The sequence below is a fragment of the Sycon ciliatum genome, chromosome 1 (genome assembly GCF_964019385.1).
Source record: "Sycon ciliatum chromosome 1, ocSycCili1.1, whole genome shotgun sequence".
In the NCBI taxonomy this organism is placed as follows: domain Eukaryota; kingdom Metazoa; phylum Porifera; class Calcarea; order Leucosolenida; family Sycettidae; genus Sycon; species Sycon ciliatum.
Window position 1 is genome coordinate 87,396,859 of NC_088643.1, and position 19,501 is coordinate 87,416,359.

A 19,501-nucleotide genomic window follows, 5' to 3' on the forward strand; every position below is an offset into this window, starting at 1 on the left:
CCATACGTGTGCCAAACAAAGCACACCCACACAGAACTAGTATCACAGTCACATACCTAAATGAGAGAGGACGATCGCTACGGCAGAAGAGGAAAGTTGGAATGTGCAAGAAATCGGTCTCGACGAGTGCAGCTGAACTCAGAGGCTCTGTCAAGATCAAACAAAATCAGACAAGAAGAACACATGCACTTGAGAAGCACTTTGCATACTACGTTTTTCTCTCTCTTGTGTTTGAAGATGCTAGCGCCAATCTCTGCATGTGTCAAGGGTACATTTCCTTCTGTACGCTAATCAGCTCACAACTTGGCCTTGTTGCTCGAAGTGGCTAAAACTTAGCTGGTACAAGTTTGCCACCGGTTTCTGCAAACGGTGCAGGTTCCAGCATGTGATTCTCACACGTCACTGCCAACAGAGCAAGGGTCATGCTGAAGCTGCTGTCAAGGTCATGGACTCTCTCACCACCCAAAAACAGTACCAGCGGCGATCTGGCCAACAGTGCATTCCATCGACGCTTTCCGGAGTGCTGCAACAGCCCTGGTTCATCTGGCAGTTGTTCTGCCCACCTGGACTGCTTTGATATCAGGTCTCACCAAGGACAATTGTACAACTAAATTCATTTGATGGCTGCTCTGCCCATACGACAAGACCTTATCGCAAGTGGATCAAATTATCGCACAAGTAGATTGTACTAGTAGATTGTACTAAGTGCATGTACACTAGTGCAGCTATCAGTGCATGTACACTAGTGCAGCTATCAGTGCATGTACACAAGTGCAGCTATCAGTGCATGTACACTAGTGCAGCTATCAGTGCATGTACACAAGTGCAGCTATCAGTGCATGTACACTAGTGCAGCTATCAGTGCATGTACACAAGTGCAGCTATCAGTGCATGTACACTAGTGCAGCTATCAGTGCATGTACACAAGTGCAGCTATCAGTGCATGTACACTAGTGCAGCTATCAGTGCATGTACACAAGTGCAGCTATCAGTGTATGTACACTACAGTCAGTTTCAAAAAGATTAGCAATCCTGGCGATCGCCCGGGGAGTTTGCCGTCTTACCGTATGCGCGCTCGAGAGCTGGCTGGAAAACTCACTGTGAACTCGAAGAAATAATCCGCGCGAAAGCATGAAAAATGACAACTCACTCACGTCGGTACATGTACGTCTGGTTTACAACAAACGAGTTCTTCCTCGTATCGATATGGAGTCAGAGAGGCCCGGACATGTCGAAAGTGTGGTAAATGCTGATATGACGAGCGGGATGGGTCCCAATTCGTTTCGTGCCCAATTTCTTTGAGCTGCGATGCAATTTACTCTCACGATGTGACGAAAACGACAACGACACGGACTCATTCCCAAGGCCATGACTTGGCAAAGCTATCCGTGTGACTTCGACGACATTTTGAGAAAAGCAGACGCCTGTGAAAGCTGGTAGAAGACGGCGTTGACTCCTAAATTCAAATAAATTGGCGATCTTGAAATACTAAAATAATTCTCAAAGAGAAATCGATCGATCGATGTGCCGTTGTATTCAACAACACGTAGCTACAGCGCAATGACTTCCGTGTTCACTCACACCGTTTCAGTGTTGTGGGTGTGTTCACATGGCGTGAACCAGTCAAGTGTCAGTAAGTTCGGCAGGAAACGCGAGCTCCAACAACAAGTCGTTTGGCGCAGCCACCTTCTTTGGCTTGTACTTTTTGTACCAACGTGATCACCAAAACAATGGAAAAAAGTTTGACTTGAAGATAGTTTGGGATTTGAACTCACACCTTCATGGTCAGCAGACAGCAATCATAACCACAAGGCCAAAAAGGAAGGGATAAATCGTGGGTTTTGATAAAAAAAATCGATACTGACATCCAGGGCAAATTGTAAACCATGGGAAAAGGCCGGAAACCTGGCCGAAATTCTAACTCCTTAACGGCTGGTCCAATTGTTCCCAAACCTTCACAGAACAATTTGCCGTGTCCTAACAAGCCATTCTATGCACTTTGTTGTCCAAATTTCCCTTATCTTCATACTTTTTAAGACCAAAACCTGATTGCTAATCTTTTTGAAATGGACTATAGTGCAGCTATCAGTGCATGTACACAAGTGCAGCTATCAGTGCATGTACACTAGTGCAGCTATCAGTGCATGTACACTAGTGCAGCTATCAGTGCATGTACACTAGTGCAGCTATCAGGCTGACCTGTAATGGAGGTTGCATGGCGAAACGTTGAAGAGGCACCCGGATTCTTGTCAACTGCAGCTGGCAGGAACTGGAAGTCAGCCAACCCTGCAAGGATACAACAAACACCACAAAGCTTTAGTCAACACTGTCATCATTGAAATCTGCCGTAAACATACCGCTTTCGTTGATATCAAAGGGCGAGAATCAAACACAGGCCACATGTCAGGAAATCAGACGCCTGACATAAGTACTTTATTTAGGATTAGCGAAGCAGGACAATGGGACCGGCTCGATAGTAAAAAATATGCCCGTCCAAATGATTGCCCTGGGCAAGAAACACTGAGTAGCAACTAGTCCCGAGTGGTTTCTTGCCTTCTATCAGTACTAAGCGTGTGAAGGCGCTGTGTCCAGCACATTGAGCACTGCTCCCTTTCATATAGAATTAGCTATTTTCTAGGTATTTTCCTGACTATTTTAAAAGGCTTCACTAGTTTGAGGGAAAGACACAAAAGGGAAAAGTCTGAAGAAAAAATTGACTGTCACCACCAGGACAACAGTAATAACAAATTATCCAACACCATACAGATGCATAGCTTACCAGAGAACTCATACTTGACGGTCACACAGCCAACAACTTGCACGGTTGTCGCTTGCTCCTCACTGCCTTCCGGCGGTGGAGTTTTGCGACGGCGAACCTTCAACACCATACCGCAGCAGTGAGATCGGGATGCGTACAGTGGGATGGACTCCACGTCTTTCGGTCTCAAGTGAGCCTCCAGGCGATACGAGGAGTTTGAGAAGACCTGTCACATGGCCAATAACAGTGAGAATGAAGTTTCAGACGAACAGTCATACATAGCTGATAGAATGCACTATTAGTTACACTACACTATCCAAGGTCAACAGGTAACAGGCCGCCGGCAAGTGAACTGCCAGAAAAGCGCAAAAATGCCGGACCCACCAGGACGCGAACCTGGCCCTTGCTCGTCATGAGCAATGCTCTGACTATCTGAGCTATGGGACCAGGCTGAACCTAGAAGACGTTGGCAAAATTTCCAATCCAAAGGCAGGATTGGGATTTTTCTCGCTTTTCTGGCAATTCAGTTCCCTGACCGTTGACATTGAGTTAAAAGTCTCCTATTTCCACAAAAAAAAACTACACAATTGTGCTGTGTTTATCTTCGGCAAATTGCTGAGCACATCTACAACGGTGACACACCAGATTGTGGCATACTGACACATTTTGCAGATGGGTAGGGTCAGAAATGCATATCCAAAGTACTGTGAAAAGGGAAATTCCCAGTACACATTCCACGTGATTTCTTTGCGTGAACGTAGAGTAGAACAGGCTTCTCATACGTTGCAGGAACACGAAGAGGGATCAAGGGATTCTTTGCGTCTCCCGTAATGTAAAGCAGAACATTTCTATTTAGTGCAGAAAAAGACTGCTCACCCGTGATATCTTCGATTCGCCACCAAGGACTTCAATGGCACGACCAACATTGTTCACAAAACCTATCAATAACAGGACAAAGCAGAATAGAATGCGGGTGAAAGAGGAGATGTGTATGCAGTACTATGCACAGTACATGTGCACACTCGGATAGATACCATTCAATCAACAGATCCCGGGGATTGGCTGCAGTTCAAAATAACCACTCAAGATACTGTATCATTAAATTCTTAGATCAAGAATTGGTACAAAGCAACACAGTTAATCGGCTTCACAGTACTTCTCCAGGAGTTTCGTTGTTCTGAACAACATCGTCATCAGTGGATAGAGAATGGAGGGCTCTGGGTGGTCAAAACCATGGAGTTGATAGTGATGAGACAAGGTGATAAGGCGCAGGTGAGAATATCTCTTAGTGGTGGTGGTGGAGCGGTGCCCGGGGAAGTGCTGCGGGCGGGTCGATACAGGTGAGAAAGAGTAAAGGTAGGAGCAAGAGTCCATAACCCAAGAGTATGCAACTGTGATCTCTTTTCTATGGGCCAACCGCGCGGCGCGCTGCCTTCATTACATCATGCCTTCGACGTTGATGGAACGTAAAATCGGTTTTCACGGGTTTGATATTGTGGTAAAGACACACCTGGCAATATGGCGGTAAACACACGCCTGCCCACACACGCTCTCTAGGCTGCAAAGTTCTGGCACAGAGCTCTCCTTCTCACCACCACCACCATCAGTTCGCGCCTGGCGCCTGGTCGATGCATGGCTGGCGGTATCCGGCATAGCAGGCTGGTACATCAAGTAGCGCATGGCACATAGATGATGACACAGCAACGACATAGCTCGATTGCGACGTACGTTTCGTCCCCGCTGGACTCATCAGGCAATCTTCTTCTTGGATGTCCTCATACGGAGCTTGACTCGGCTGCAGCTACAGCTGCAGTGATGTCTTCAACTTCATTCTCCCGGGCCGCGGGTTTGATATTGGCGATTTAAATGGACTTTTTTTAAATTTTTATTTTCGATTTTTATTTTCACATACGAGTTGTTCGTACAAGACTCGGGGTCAAGAGTTCACGAACTTTAATACTACATGTATAGTCAAGAGTCCATAAAATCCATTTGAAATAATAAATAAATAAAATAAATAACCCAGTGGGTTATGGACTCTTGATAATAACGATAACCACGATTATTAATCAAGCGACGAAGACTGTCCATTCGTTTTCTCTGTTGGCGTCTTCTTATTTTAATGTTTACAATAGCCACCAAGAAGATGGGAATGAGTGAATAATGTCAGCGAAGCGCATTTCTGAAGGTGTGGTTGGCGGGCCTTTGCCCAAGCTCTCCACGTCTGATTGGAAGCCACCTATAAACGAAGTATCAATTAGAGAATTCATCACTGACCTAGGAGAGCTGTTTTTAGAATTGAACGTTGGGACGTTGAAGCTTCCTGACGCTACTGTCGTCACGGAAGTAAGGTCGCATCGGGCTGTCCGTTTGTCACCAGAGTCTGCACCAGTTCCACTATCACGTCTCATTGTAGATGAGGATGGTGCCTTCACGTTTGAAGTGCTCTGTGGAGGACTTATCGAGAGCGGTACATGTACCTGGACTGATCTCCAGATATTGAAACCATACTTGAATCGGATGTTGAGTCATGAGAAGTCGAATTTCAAATTCTGTCCTGGTATTGTGTCGTTTGATGAACAGTTTGGGGATAAAATCAGGTTTCCGCCAAGCAAGTTACGGCGATGGGGTTTCCCATCCAAGCGATGCGACTCCACCACATGTAAAGTTCTGTTTGAGCTGGGCCGCAGTGCGCGTATGGAGAGCCGTGTGTTAGAGTCTGTTGTGTGCCCTGACTGTAAGCGTTTCGAGAAGGAGCTAAATTCCTTAAAGAAAACTGCAATGGAGAGATCACCTGCCGACAACCTGCAACGGACCGCAGCATCTTTCAACACACCCCTAAAGTATCTGTCTCCTTCCAGCCGGTCTGCCCACTTGTCCAGTTCAAGAGAGAAGCGGTGGAATCTGACACGCAGTTTGGCAAAGTATGAGCACTTGGCCATCACATTGTCTGAGAAGCAGTCAGGTGAACTCTCACAGGCTTGCAAAACCATTGAGCATGACTTTCCTCATGAGCTCCAGACCGTTATGACAGGGAATGAAGGCCAAGATGAATCACGTGAAGCGCTGCAAGACGCTTGGGAGAGCGACAAAGCCGCTTGGACACACGACCAGGCACGCAATGAGAATGGCTCCCATGGCAACCGCTGGAGCATGCTAACTTACAGGGTTGCGTTGGCAGTGTTCACACGTAGCACGGCTGCCTATGAAGCGCTTCAAGGGTTTGGCATATTGAACCTGCCGAGTGTACGATCCCTGAAGCACATCACAAGTGCTTACATTGAAAAGCCTGGCCGGTGTGAAGGGAGCATTCAGTACCAAAAGGAGCGATATGATGCTCTGAAGCTTGAGAAGGCCAAAGAAGCCACCCCTCCAATTGGGGAAGGTATCCTTATCTTTGACGAAGTAAAAGTCATAAGTAAAGTGCTATGGAACTCACGCAGCGAAGAGATGTATGGGCTCGCCATGACGGACGCGGATATGTCCAGTCTCGGCGATGTGTTCTCGGAGTTAGGCGAAAAGAAAGTGGAGCGCACAGAGTATGTCCTACAGTTCATTTGGCGGGACATGACGGCCAAGTTCGATGTGTATGGTCCGTACTTCACCTCCCAATCTTCACTTGACTCGAAGTTCACCCTGGCGTGTCTTCTAGACACCCTCCGTCTCCTGCACGATTTTGGCTTCAAAAGCAACGCGATTGTTTGCGATGGTGCGGCGACCAACATGTCCCTCATAAAGTCCATGATGGGGGTCCGTGGTTCGTTCGGACACAAGGCACCGGAAACTGCCGATCGCCATACGGTGCCTTCCTCCATCTGTCATCCGTTCTGGCCAAAGCAAAGGCTGTATTTCATAATCTGCCCCTCTCATCAATTGAAAAATATGATCAACGCATTGAATTCATCGAGAAGCCGTAACACTCGTGGAACCAAGGATTTCCAGTCTTCAAGTGGAACCAGTTTTGGTTGGAAGTGCATTGATGACTTGTATGAGCGTGAAGTCAGCCGGATGAAGCAGTGTGTGCCACGAGAAGTCCCAAAGCTGCGCAAGAACTTCGTTCTCCGGGACGCATGGACTAAACTGAATGTCCTCCCAGCAAAGGTCATGCAGCAAGACGAGGTTCTGACCGAGCTTGCTCAGTACCTGTTAACGCCACATCCGGACAACCCACTTGTTGAGGCTTCCCACCAGTATCTCTCAGCGTGCAACCTGATGTTTGAGATGGGGACCCTCTCTCACATTCCCGTCAAAGGGCCCGATTCAGAGCCTCTTCTGTGCATTGTGGAAGGTTTCATGTTCTTCGAGGACTGGATCAACAGTCTGATTGCACGCCATCCTCACTTCGTGCCTACTAGCCCTCAGCAGAAGGAATTCTTGGCTTGGCAGACCTGGGATCTCCTTAGGCTTATGCGATTCGGATTCGTGGAGTTCTGCAAACACTTCACAAGAAGAAATCCGTCCTACTACATTGTCCCGGTCCGTGTTACAGGAAGCGCAATCGAGACGGTGTTCTCCCAACTCAAGCACACTGCTGGAGGCCGCCTGACAGCTGCAAATTACGCATCGTCACGTGCTTCCCTTGATGTAAAGCACAGCAGCATACCTTCACACCGCTCTAACACTGGTTACCGTGATCAGCCAGTTCACTTTGCGGCTGTGCCTAGTCTCTTGCGTAAGAAGTGATGCACGGCATGGCGGCTTTTGTGTACCCGGATCATTTGCTGCGGGCAGCATGGTGCACAAGCACTCATTTCCTGCTGTAGCAGTTTGTTTCATCACTTTATCACATTTAATGTGGCTATGGAGCCTGTATGTAGCACACTCACAGCTTTAGTCTGTAAGCTTTCAATTTCTATGCATGTTGAAGAGTCCGCTGGTCGGAATAACGCATTCTTCCCCATTATTTTTTAACCAAAGTTCCTTCTTGTTGTCCTTTGTACATGTGCTGCTCGTACTAAAAAGCAGCCTTACTTCATTGATATCATGATCCTAACCATAGACACATTTTGTAACCTTTCCTGCCGTATATCTTCCATTCCTTGACTTGTGGTTATCAAGATGGACCCTTGACGATAAGATCATTCAATGCCAGCTGCCTAGAAGTGGACTTGTTTGCAAGTCACTCCCATTGAGTGGGCCGGTTGAAGAGTTCATTGGACTCCAGGGTATTTTGCAACATGTAGCCCCATAAAAGCACATTCACAATGCAATGGTTTTTGAATTCAAGGTTTTGCCAACGGTCCATAGCCCGCTTTACGGTGTCTTGATTTCAACAATCACGTGAACACCCAGAGTCCATTTAGACATAATTGGGACGACATCACCCTTTCCTCAAAAATTCTTGTGAGCCTTGTTTTTTGCATGGGTTGAAGGCTCCGTTTCTTTCATCTATGGACTGTACTGTATTGTAGTCAACCAGCTAAACCACTACACAAATCTGATTGTCATGTTTGTGATTGAAACAGTCAGTAATCTGAGGTGTAACACATAACTACATATCAAGGGCTACCATGTTGGCAATGAAAACAGGTGCCAATTGAAAGAATACATGCATCGGATCCAAGTGCAGACGAAAGCAACCGTCAATCACACGCAATGTCAAGTAAAAAGCAACTGTCATAATATTTTTATCGGGACGTTCGAACTCTACGTTCTCTCTGCCAAAAGTTTGCAAGCACAGTCTATCAATGGAGTGCACTATACAGGTGATACATGGTATATTATGCAGTTGCAGGGTGTAGTCTGTCACGTAGGTTCAAGCCACTTGTTGTAGCTGAGCCCGAATTCAGAAGCATAATTTGCTCTGCTGTCTCGACCACCTCGCCAAGAACAGCATTTAGCACCTTCACCAGCAGACGATGCGCAACATTCTCGATGGTTACCTCGGCAAACCTGTCTGGAAAAGTTGCTGCCACAGACTCAAGCAAGGGCGCATGGAGGGTTTTATCCAGCTTCACACATTGCGAGGCAACGTGAACAAAGTTCTCTCCATATGCATTAAACCCATCATGGTTGGCAACGGCATAGATCTTCGTAAGCGCGTTACGAGCAAAGTGAAGGTGCTCAGGACGCAAATAGGAGAGCCACCCCTCGTCTAGCAGCTGGAGCGAGACTGGTATGGCATCGACTGAACACTTCTCGTTCTTATCTTGTAGTCGGATGCTGCGCAGTAACTCCAGCTCCTGGCAGTCGCTATCTGAAAGTTTACCACTTTGCTGCTTCTGTTTCCTGGTGAGAACAGCAATTGATGAACACACTGCCCATCCAAAGAAACGCCAGTAATGCTTTTCTTCCAGACGAACCGGCACAACACTGGCTGCCGCAGCGGAAGCACGCTCCTTCAGGTAGCTGCGGATCACATTAAAGCAGTGTTTCCAAACCGCAGCAGCCAAAGAGTGCAAAACACTGCTGGTGTCCTGCAGTTCCAGGCACAGGGATGCTAGGGTTGGGGTGGATAGGAGGTTCGACACACCTGTAACCCATCGAACCTGAAACGTTGAATACCGATCAGCGGTAGCACTAGCAGCGCACTCCACATACAGCTTTCGGTATAAGTCAAGGAGACTTCCGACCACGGCTACCCAAGTGGATCTACTGACGTCCAGGGATTGCTTTCTGGATGTATACTCCGACATATGCAATTCTGCCTGAGCCTCCGCAATAATTGAATCCGCTGCAGAGTCACTATTGATTTCGGACAGATGTTTCAACACAGTGTTCCATTCAGATGAACTCAAGTACTTCCGCCGAGTCTTTCTTTTGCTAGAAACTGGCTCAGACGTAGTTGGTGCGGCCGCGCGTGTGGTCTCCGAATTCTGAGAGGATGAGCTAAATGAGGAGAGGCAGGAGGATAAACTCGAATGTTCAGACTCAGAAACAGCTTCAGTTCCTGTGGAAATCTCTTCTAAACCGTCTTGTTCGTCATATCCAGAACACAACGCGGTGTCTAAACACTCGGCAAGTAAAGCAATTGACATTTTTCTCAGCACCAGTCAGTTTTGAGACCAAACAACAACGAAAAACAAGAACTCTCAAATGCACACACGTACCCAAGCTTGGATTTTGTCAGCATGCAGACAACAACAGTACCCTTCGGTTCAAGCAAGAGTGCATTAAAGTTCATGAGTTCATGTACGAGTACTCTTGGTTCAAGCTGCCGCATGGTACTCCCACAACCCCAAACTGAAAGTCTTCTGAAAAATCGGGTCAATCAAAACGAGAGATTTGTGGGTTTTAGAGCACGGATACAGTGCGTGCTGTCCTTCTGGGCAGAGCATGACGTAATGTGGGCAGCGCGCCACACATGCACCCATAATCACAGTTGCATACTCTTGGGTTATGGACTCTTGGTAGGAGGAATATGGATTAGATGTTGGTGTGTGTGTGTGTGGAATCTACACAGCTGCTCAGGATTGTGCCAATTTGCACACTAGCATCTCTAATGGAATTCATCCTGTCACCATTCAGCTTTGTTACCTCGGCCGACTAATACGCTCTGCCAGCATGGCTTCCATCATCACAACTATCTTGCTGAATGGGTCTTTGCCATCCACCTGCAGCATGAGTCATTGCAGGGCACAGCCTGTATGGGGGTAATTTAAAATAATTGTAGAAGGTCTGACCTGGCCGTACATACATGTTACTCATCCCTGCATGGCGATGCAACCTGCATTGGCAATGTCTTCTACTCTTTGATCAATATTCCACCGCACCGGTAAAGGAAGATTCCATTGGAGCCTTGTCGAAATCTAAACCATCAACTACTAGTACATGTAGCTGTTTATGCTTGCTTCAGATCAAGGCTTGCACTAAACATGAGTACATGATTGTGCTATAAGTTGTAGCAAGAGTACGTGGGTTATGGCAGATCATCTTGCCAAGCTGGGGTGCGATGGTGACCAGGATAACATCGACCTGCCTGTTCAAGCGGCCAAGTCATTCATCCGCAATGCCACTACCTACCCCAGACCACTTCTTAAGCTCAAGAGGCTTGGCCCAGACAACACTGGGCGCAAAACAACGTCTGACACTTAACCAGCTCCTCACTGGACACAGCAGTCTCCTCAATGAGTACCTCCATCGAATCTCAGCACAACCCTCACCAGACTGCGAATCTTGTGTAGGGACTGCTGAGAATGCAGACCACCTACTGCTCAAATGTCCGTCCCGGAAGCGCAGCAGAGGTCTCTCGAATTTGGCTGTGTTCACAGATGTATGAGAAGCCATCGTCACAGACCATCCCAGGCCGTTCGGTTTCTGCAATTGGAAGGACTGCTTTAAGTCCGTGCCAAGACTTTATACAGCGAATGGTACCATTTAAAGTTTTTTATTGATATTTGTATTTGCGCCGTACGAACGGTACCATAGTGGGAGAGTGAGTTGATAAGGGAAGGAATCGGCGTCAATATCGTGAGGAGCATGGCGAAGGCCCTCCGCGACGGCTCGGGAGAGGAGCGGTGGTGACAGCAGATGAATTCCCCCAGTTGGGACTCCCATTTCTGTCTGCCGCTACGCTTGGTTTGTCTCGACGGTCAGTGGCAGCAAGCAACGGACAGAATGGGTCGCTATCGAGTACTGGCAGTCGGTCCACAGCGGGCGTGATGTAATGGCCAGTGGACGTCTGTCGCTCGAGAGAACGCCCGAGGGGACTCTGCGAGGCCAGTCATCATGGTGCGTGCATGCTATGCTATGCTACATGGGCTGTGCTGTCGAGCTGCGACCATTCACGTGAGGGCTTTCAGTATTCATTAGTGTTGAAACGAATAATCGAATAATTTAGAATATTCGTGGGGTGAACGAATAATCGAATAGTCGTAGGAATTATCAGAAATCGAAAAAAAAAAAAAAAATCTATGCTCAGTGCTGACCCAACTGATATTTGCACTGCGTAGATCTGCTCGCAGTATTTCTTCTCAATCTCTTCTCCTCTAAGTTTTAATCACCTATCGGTATCTAGTAATACTTCTGTTCTTTCCATACGAGGGAAACATGGATGCAGTGAAGATCCAATTACGCTCGACCAAGACCCTATGCGATATGCAGAGCTGGATCAGGCGTTGCACACTCTGGGGGGGGGGGGGGGGGGGGGGCGGGGGTTATGTACTCTTGGCGGTACATGTTATCCGGTTTTGCACCTCCACATAACAAAACCCGATAATCAGCAAAACAAAAAAATTTTAACTACTTAAAAAGTGCTGAAAAAGTGTTGAAAAATGCCATCATGCGTGCGATAGAATATAGATTATTAATATAGATCGATGGAGGGCGAAATTGTTCGATAGATTATTCGTTCGAAGAATCCGTGTTCGGTTTAAACACTAGGTCACTATTCATAGTCCCCTGTATTCACAGTAATCATAATATCCTTGTTTAGTAACTAGTTGCTTGCCCAAAACTCTATTCTTTTTCCATGATCAGGTACGTATAGAGGACTTTCCATTACATCACCTTTTTGGCGCCTTCCCGGTGTCCACCCAAAGATCACCCATAAGACAAGTCCGTGTCCTACGGTAAAATGTGCTTGGGTGGCAAAAAGAGAATCAAATGTGTTGTTCGGTGTACGGTTGAAAATGATGTTGCAGGCCGTCGCAGTGGTGAAGCACTTTTGCTTTTCTTTGATGTGGTGAATAGTTTCGGTAAGTCGCGAGGATTACTAGCCGTAGTTACTCTACTGTTTATTCCAGCCTTGAAGAGGCGTTGCCGCGAGAAGATTGACAGAATCCGTGGGCCCAGTACATTGATCCATATTTACCTATGGACGAAGACCTTTCAGCCAATCCCCCTACGTTGGGTATCCAGGCCTCTCTAAATATTTAGTGAATGTCCCCAGCACATATGCAAAGGACTCTCTAAAGTCTTACAATAGCCCTGATGGATACAAATGCATGTGTCTCATTGCTGGCTGAGTTGGCACATTATCGTGTCTTGCCCAATCGAAGGAAGAAACAACAACTGTCAACAAAATACGTTTGCAAACGTCAGGCACTCGCGGAGTGTTTTTGCCGAACCTGTCCATCCTTGGGTAGCTGCTGAATTACCTGGAATTGTTCTTGGCGCACACTGCACTTGCATGGTGGGCCTGGGAGAAGCATGTTCCTATGTTGCTGCAGTGCAGTGTTGTTTTGACTGAATTTACGTTGGAGACTGAAATGTGATGTGTGCTGAATGTCAACACCTACACCACTGGGTCACCAGTGGCTGGCACCGTCAATGAACACTACACGAAAATAGTGTACATGGATTTTACTTCAGCTGGGCAGAAATTGGAGCACCCTGCCCATAACCTACAAGTAATCTCACTTCTCTTTCGCTGCCTGACTCTCTCTCTCTCTCTGTCTCTCTTGCTTTGCATGCCTGTCAGTGTATCCATGTGTGTGTGTGTGCGTGCGTGTGTGGGTTTTTCTTCCTTATCAGTACGAGTATGACAATGTTGACATGCGGTGGCTGGTAGCACGAAAACTGACAAAGTCGTGATCAAACACGGCCGTCATCATCATTGCTCCTATGTAGCCAAAAAGTTGGTGTAGTGGCGAACTTACTTAGTTGTCCTGATCTTAAAACACGCTGATGAATGCACATCCAATACAGCAATTGTTTTTCCTGGTCGTCCCTCGACCTGGCATTCTCCATAAGCAGTTGCTGATTACCGGTAGAGTGTCCTCCATTACTGCCTTTGCAAGAGTTACACAAGAAGTAAGATCAAGATGATCCTCACCACAAGAAGATCAAGAAGCTGAATACATGTACCTAATTGACCAGAAAGACAGAATATGAGGTATACTACTAATAACTAGTATGTGCCGCAGCAGATGAAGAACTGCACAGCGCAGCAACCAAGTGGGAAGCAGAAGAAGATTGCGCAACTAGGTCGATCAGAGTATTTATCCATGACAAAGGAAATACACGTTGTGCAGAACATGAGGCATACACACTGGCATGGAAGAGATGATGAGTTGCACCCAGGGCCAGTACTAGAATAGCTAGCACCACCAGTCATGTAGAGGTACGTGCATAGAGCTGGGTACATTAGTCATTACCATCAGCATCAGCCCAATCAATCATCAAACTCCAGCTATACCTTGCACCCCAACAAACTAAGTAAGTTGATAGTGTTCGGAATCATCTTCGTGTTTCCGCCTTTACTGGTGCTGCCACAAATGAGCTGAACAAGTTGGTTAGTTAGTTCGATACGTACTGGGGTGACAGGGGATAATCATGACTTTTCTCTTCGCCAACGAAGCGATGGAACAATATTCGTGTACTTCGAAGTATTTGCATCAGGAGCGAAGTTCTCGAGTCGTGTGTCCGTCATCCACTGGTTCCGTCGTTCTCCATCGTAGGGAAAACGATAACAACTCAAAGATGATCCAGGTGTGAGAACATCCGATCGCGAGCAGCCCTTTGGTATTCTCAAACTACAGTATGCAAAATGGAACTGCTTTCGAAAAACACTGTTTCCTTCCAGTGCAGTCTTCTTTTTTTGCCACCCAAGCTCCGTTTCAAGTCCGGTGATCGGTGGTGAACTCGATGATCTTTGGCCCGAATCCTCATAGGCCGCACGGCATGACTCATTGGAAAGACCTCTATATACACGCTTGTAGATTGTACCTGTGCATTATCGAGCCATGCAAAATGTTAGCAGCTTGTGATGGGACGAATATAGTTTGTCACCTGCTATCTTTCCTAGAACCCTGGGCACTGTGTGCTGCTTGGAGAATATTCGTTTACGTTCTCAGTGTTAAACCTTGCCTAGTGTATTGCGCCCATAATATACCTTTAATATAAATATTACTAGTAATTCTGCCATGTCAATCACAATATCCAGTATCACCTTCTCTGAAGAGCCTTTGATAGGCGAAATAGCTGTCAGAAGGAAACAAATGTTTCACCCGTGACCCCTTCGTTGTTTGAAATTATTGGTGTGAGTAATGGCAAGTACATAAACCAGAGTGTGCAACCGTGCATATCAGATCTGAAACAGCCAAGTTCGTGCACTACGTCACCCTGATGAGGTCAGCCAAGCCGCGACTTGCGTACAGCTAAAATGTGTTTCACAGCCCGGAAATCAGCCAAGTTTGCATGATGTTAGACATCCTGTTTTAGGATTTCGGTGTTTTGTGTGACTGTGTACGCTGCTGCGTACATCCACTGGTAAGTAAATTCACCAGGCTATCCGTATCAAAAATCCGAAATCAGGACAAACTCAGTGACCTGCACCGCCATGACTGGTTACGCAACTTTTCACCGTACCTGTGGCTTACCATGCCGTCAGAAGTGGCGTACTGCACGAAATACGCTCCCACAGGAACCATCCTGAGTTGCACACTCTGGTTTATGTACTCTTGGTAATGGCTGCCTAGGGTAGCAATGGTCGGCTTAGACTCATGGAGGAGAGTTTTATGTATTTTAGTATAACCATAACCAAGAGTATATGCCCCCGGGGCTTATATACTCTTGCTATAACATTGGGTAACTACAACTTGTATAATATATGGCCACCGGAGGGTGTACCCAGTGTGCTGACAGTGCTCAACACCGCGGGGCAGAGCGTAATACAGAACAGAACAACACGTTGCCTGATGATTGCGAGAGCATGAAACTTCAAGTCGCAGCAAACAAGCCTTGATTGTCCTTGTTGTTCTGTTCTGTAGTATGGCCATAATTCTTCTTTTTCAGAAAATGATTTCACAGGAGCTAAAAAAGGTACAAGGCAGAAAAATCTTACCAGGAAAGTTGACGCACACAAGTCGCTTGGGTGCGTTCAGTGGTGCTTCTAGGAGACCATCCATTGAACCAGGAAGACCACCGGCAAGTATCCTCTCCTCAAACCTGTTTTAATTCCTGTGCGGATATATATACAGGCCTTCCAAACAACTGCTGTAACTACTTTATTCTACACCAAACTGCACTGAATTATTTGAATGGCAAAGCATGATCATGTTTGTGATCGTGAAAACCAAAAAAATCTCACCGCTGCTCATGCTCACAGTGACATCATGCCATCTAGGGGAAACACCGGTTGGCATGGCAAAACAGAACGCCGAGAGACGCACCGGATGCATGTCTTGCAGGAATTGCACAGTACAAAAAGACATTATAATACAGCACTTTACCATTTCAAGTAAAAAAATTAGTTCATTTCAATCAGTGTGTGATTGTGAACTCATTTGTGTGCCGTGTTGAATCCTGGGACATTTCCAAATACTTGGACTCACTCGACTGGTTAGTCGTATTGCTGCCCTTCAAGCTTCGTCCAGAATGGATCCAGCAGAGGAAGGCAGATTTGACAGTGCCCTTCTACCAATACTGTCACACCTTGGTAGAATGGATGGATTTCTCGAGCATGTTTTCAACTTCCTTTACCGTCGCACAGACTTTTACTTGGTAATGAAGAGCGAGGCTGACACGGCTGGGTTCATGCCAGGCATCGCGGAAAAGCTCGTCAGGCATGTATGTGGGCCATAGTTATTCATTGTAGTGAGAGCCGGTCTTGCTAGCAAGATGTGTTTGAACTTTCTTTTCTTAAGCACATTAGCAGTCAATGCACCAGCCGAGATACGATTCAAACGTTTTCTTGTGGCATTCATCAGGAGTCAATCAACACAGACTTATTCTTGCTCAAAGAGAGATGTCAGTGAGGAAAGTTGATTGGGTAGATCAGAGATCAGGGGCGCCAGGAGATATTCAACATTGGTGCGGCTATGAAAACGTGGGGGCGGGGCCCTCCCTCCCCCCCCCCCCAATTTTTTTAACTGAGCCCAAATAGCCCATATTTCATTGCTTCAAAATCACAAGATGAAATCCTTGGTTGCATCATTGGTGCAGCATTGGCCGAACCTGCCAGACCGGTTCCGACGCCTCTGGCTCAGATTACAGCAGCAGTTTATGCGTTGTTGAAAGGCTCAATGGTTAGGAAACCTAACCAGTTAGCTGCAGCAAAAATATAATAATCAATCGTGATCGGTGAGCCAATATAGTTATGATGAAGAAAGGAAAAGGACTTTGTCGCACTCGCTGACTGTATAAGATCTGGTTACGTTGGTGGACAGTTTGTCATAACTCGTAACATTTTGTCCTTTTCCTTTCTTCATCGATGTAAAGAGTTGTCAAGATTTGACCAATGGCAATGAGCAACACAGAGAGACGCGAGCAAGAAATACAAACACGGAGAGAGTCTTATTTGACTAACGGTACAATAGCAGATTCACGTTATAATGCTAGTGCGACATTCAAGTACAGTGTAATAGGGTGCACAAATTAACATAGTACTAGTGCCACAGTCGCAGTCAAGTAATAGTATAATCACATGCAAAGTAGCACATGGGGATGTCTTACGATGTACGCAAATAGCAGAACATCATAGCTTCCTGTATGAGAGGAACACATCCAGCCAGCATGCCGGATTTGCCGCCGTAGTCTGGGGAACTGTCAGCTGCTGACCCCGCTATGACACTTGTAGTATTCTTTATCGCTGACAATTATGTGCGTTGTAACTTTATGTGTGTTCATGTGCAGAATTTTATGAAGTATGAAAAAATGGCCCGTGCAAGAGAAAGCGTAGTCGTGAAACCCAAGCAACCAACACCGCAGCCCAAAGCCGAAGTTCCATCAACGAGCGAAACCAATGTGACATGTACATCGCCGCGATCCAAAGCTGAAGTTACACCATCAAGCGACACAAGTGGGAATAGTACGGCAGATAGTACACCACCCGAGTGCAGCCAGGTTGCATCGAATACCCAGAGCATGGTCAGCGACGAACCTATTCCAGAGGCAGCGGCTGATGTTACAATAAGCTCATCATCCTCAACAACAATGCCAAGCACTGATTCCAGTGAGATTTATAATGGTGCTAAAACTGACCTGTTCTCCTGGTCTCAAACAGTGACCGACGTGGACATCAAAGTACCACTGCCAAAGGGCACGAAGGCATCCCAGCTTTGTGTTGACATTAAAACTAACCATCTTTCTGTTACCGTTCAGAAAGACGGGTCAGACGTCGTCCTTCTAGATGGTGACCTCTTTGATCGAGTGCGAGTACCTGAATGCATGTGGAGTAAAGATGGTGATCAACTACAAATTTGCTTGGAAAAATACAAAGACTGCATGTGGAAATCTGCGTTCATTGATGGCCCGGAGATTGACCTGAACAAGACTGACAATACACGGCAGCTGACAGACTATGATGACGAAACCCAGACTGTTGTGCGAAAGGCTATGTATGACAATGACCAAAAAAGGAAAGGCCTGCCAACCAGTAATGAGCAAAAGACATTGTCAGTGCTCGAGAAAGCGTGGAACTCTGAGGGATCGCCATTCAAAGGTACTGAGTATGACCCGTCTGTTCTCAATCTTTCTGGTTCAAGTGATGGTAGCGGCTTGCCTCCTGGTGCAATGTGACAATAACAAAGAGCAAAGTCAATAAGATACATCTAAACGACTCTGCTTGAATCAGCTAGCTCAAAGCTCCCGATTGTTTGTTAGGCATTCGAGCCTTCCACCTAGCACATCACTGAATTTTCTTTTGCACTTCAATGAAGCAATGCTGTGTCCAACTGATTTTGGTAAAGGAATTGGTGTATTGTTATGCTATGTGAAAAACACTCCCAAAGAAGTGTGTGACATGTCTGACTTGACTTATCCGTGAAGCTGTTCTTCCTCAGTGCTGCTATCCATTACTTGCTCCCAGCCATTTACTTGTAGCTTTGATGGACGCTGTAACGTTCTGCAAGCATTTTGCCTATTTTATCAGTACCTGCTTTGCTGCATGCTATTGTAATGGAAATATGTGTGGAACTGTCTTTATTTTTGCTGTAATTTTAAGGGTTCTTTTGCTTTGTTTTGTTTTATTTTATTTTTTTAGGTTATAGGTTAGATTTGGGTTTGGTTTCAACGACATTCAAAATCTTTTGCAGCTTCAATGCAATGGGACTTCTTACGAAGAGCAAAATGATTAATTTATCAAGAATTCGTTTCTGAGAACGCATTAGGGTTGCTTCACTGATAATTTGGCATATCAGATTTGGCATATTGAAGTACACATCTGCGCGTATATCAAGGAGTCCTAGCGTACATGGGGACACCACGAGATCCTGGTACCCGATGTGAGGTGCGTTTTGGCCCCGGATTTGTAAATTGTATATTATCCGTGGTCTTTGCAACTCGGGATTGCAATCACCGCCTTTAGAAGTTTAGTAGTAGTGGCTCTTTAGTGCCTGCTGACCCTAAACGAGACCCAGTCTAGCGATACCAAACTCCAAAGGCAAAAATGTGAGTGCATAAATCGGCCCTGCCCCACAGGGGCCTACAATAGGGGTGACTGGAACGGGTAGCCTCCCTGGGAGTGAAACTCCCATCACTTGGTTGTCTCCTGTGTCGTCTGCCTGTACTTGCACGCTATTTGTCCAAGTACGACTCGATATTGGCAAGCGCTTTTAAAAGCGTCCGTAACCCCCTGGGTGACTATGGACTCTTGCTGGTACGTCATGGTGTGCATCAAGCCAGGGAGCCCAACCTATGCTTATGCTGCCGGCTATGTATGGGAGCTTATGTCTTGTAAGTAATTAGTTGTACTCTTCTCTTGTTCGTGTAGTGCTCCCTGGTCCCTGCCCCCGGGCCCCGGCCTGGTAGCGTACCGGCACGGCATATCCTCGGGGGAGGGGGGGGGGGGGGGGGGGTCCTGAGTCCTGACTCCTGGGAAGATCCGGTCGGATCACGTGCACCGTCACACGTGGCAGCAAGCCA

The 19,501-nt window shown here is 46.6% G+C and overlaps 2 protein-coding genes across 2 annotated transcripts in view; one reads left to right on the forward strand and one right to left on the reverse strand.

Annotated features, from left to right (window-relative positions):
- Nucleotides 1-15,697, reverse strand: part of LOC135806159 (general transcription factor 3C polypeptide 5-like) — a 27,544-nt gene extending 11,847 nt beyond the window's left edge. The window contains exons 1-5 of the mRNA XM_065320310.1: nt 15,483-15,697; nt 3,635-3,696; nt 2,780-2,984; nt 2,200-2,286; nt 57-147 (exon numbers count right to left, since the gene is read on the reverse strand). Of these exons, the coding sequence (XP_065176382.1) occupies nt 57-147; nt 2,200-2,286; nt 2,780-2,984; nt 3,635-3,696; nt 15,483-15,546 (509 nt within the window). The 5' untranslated portion in view covers nt 15,547-15,697. The remainder of the gene's footprint in view (nt 1-56; nt 148-2,199; nt 2,287-2,779; nt 2,985-3,634; nt 3,697-15,482) is intronic.
- Nucleotides 15,698-15,886: 189 nt separating this feature from the next.
- Nucleotides 15,887-18,847, forward strand: LOC135806160 (nudC domain-containing protein 3-like). Its single transcript, XM_065320311.1, has 2 exons — nt 15,887-16,207; nt 17,273-18,847. Exons 1-2 carry the CDS (start codon nt 16,016-16,018, stop codon nt 18,155-18,157), a joined length of 1,077 nt encoding a protein of 358 aa, XP_065176383.1. The 5' UTR covers nt 15,887-16,015; the 3' UTR covers nt 18,158-18,847.
- Nucleotides 18,848-19,501: the final 654 nt, after the last annotated feature.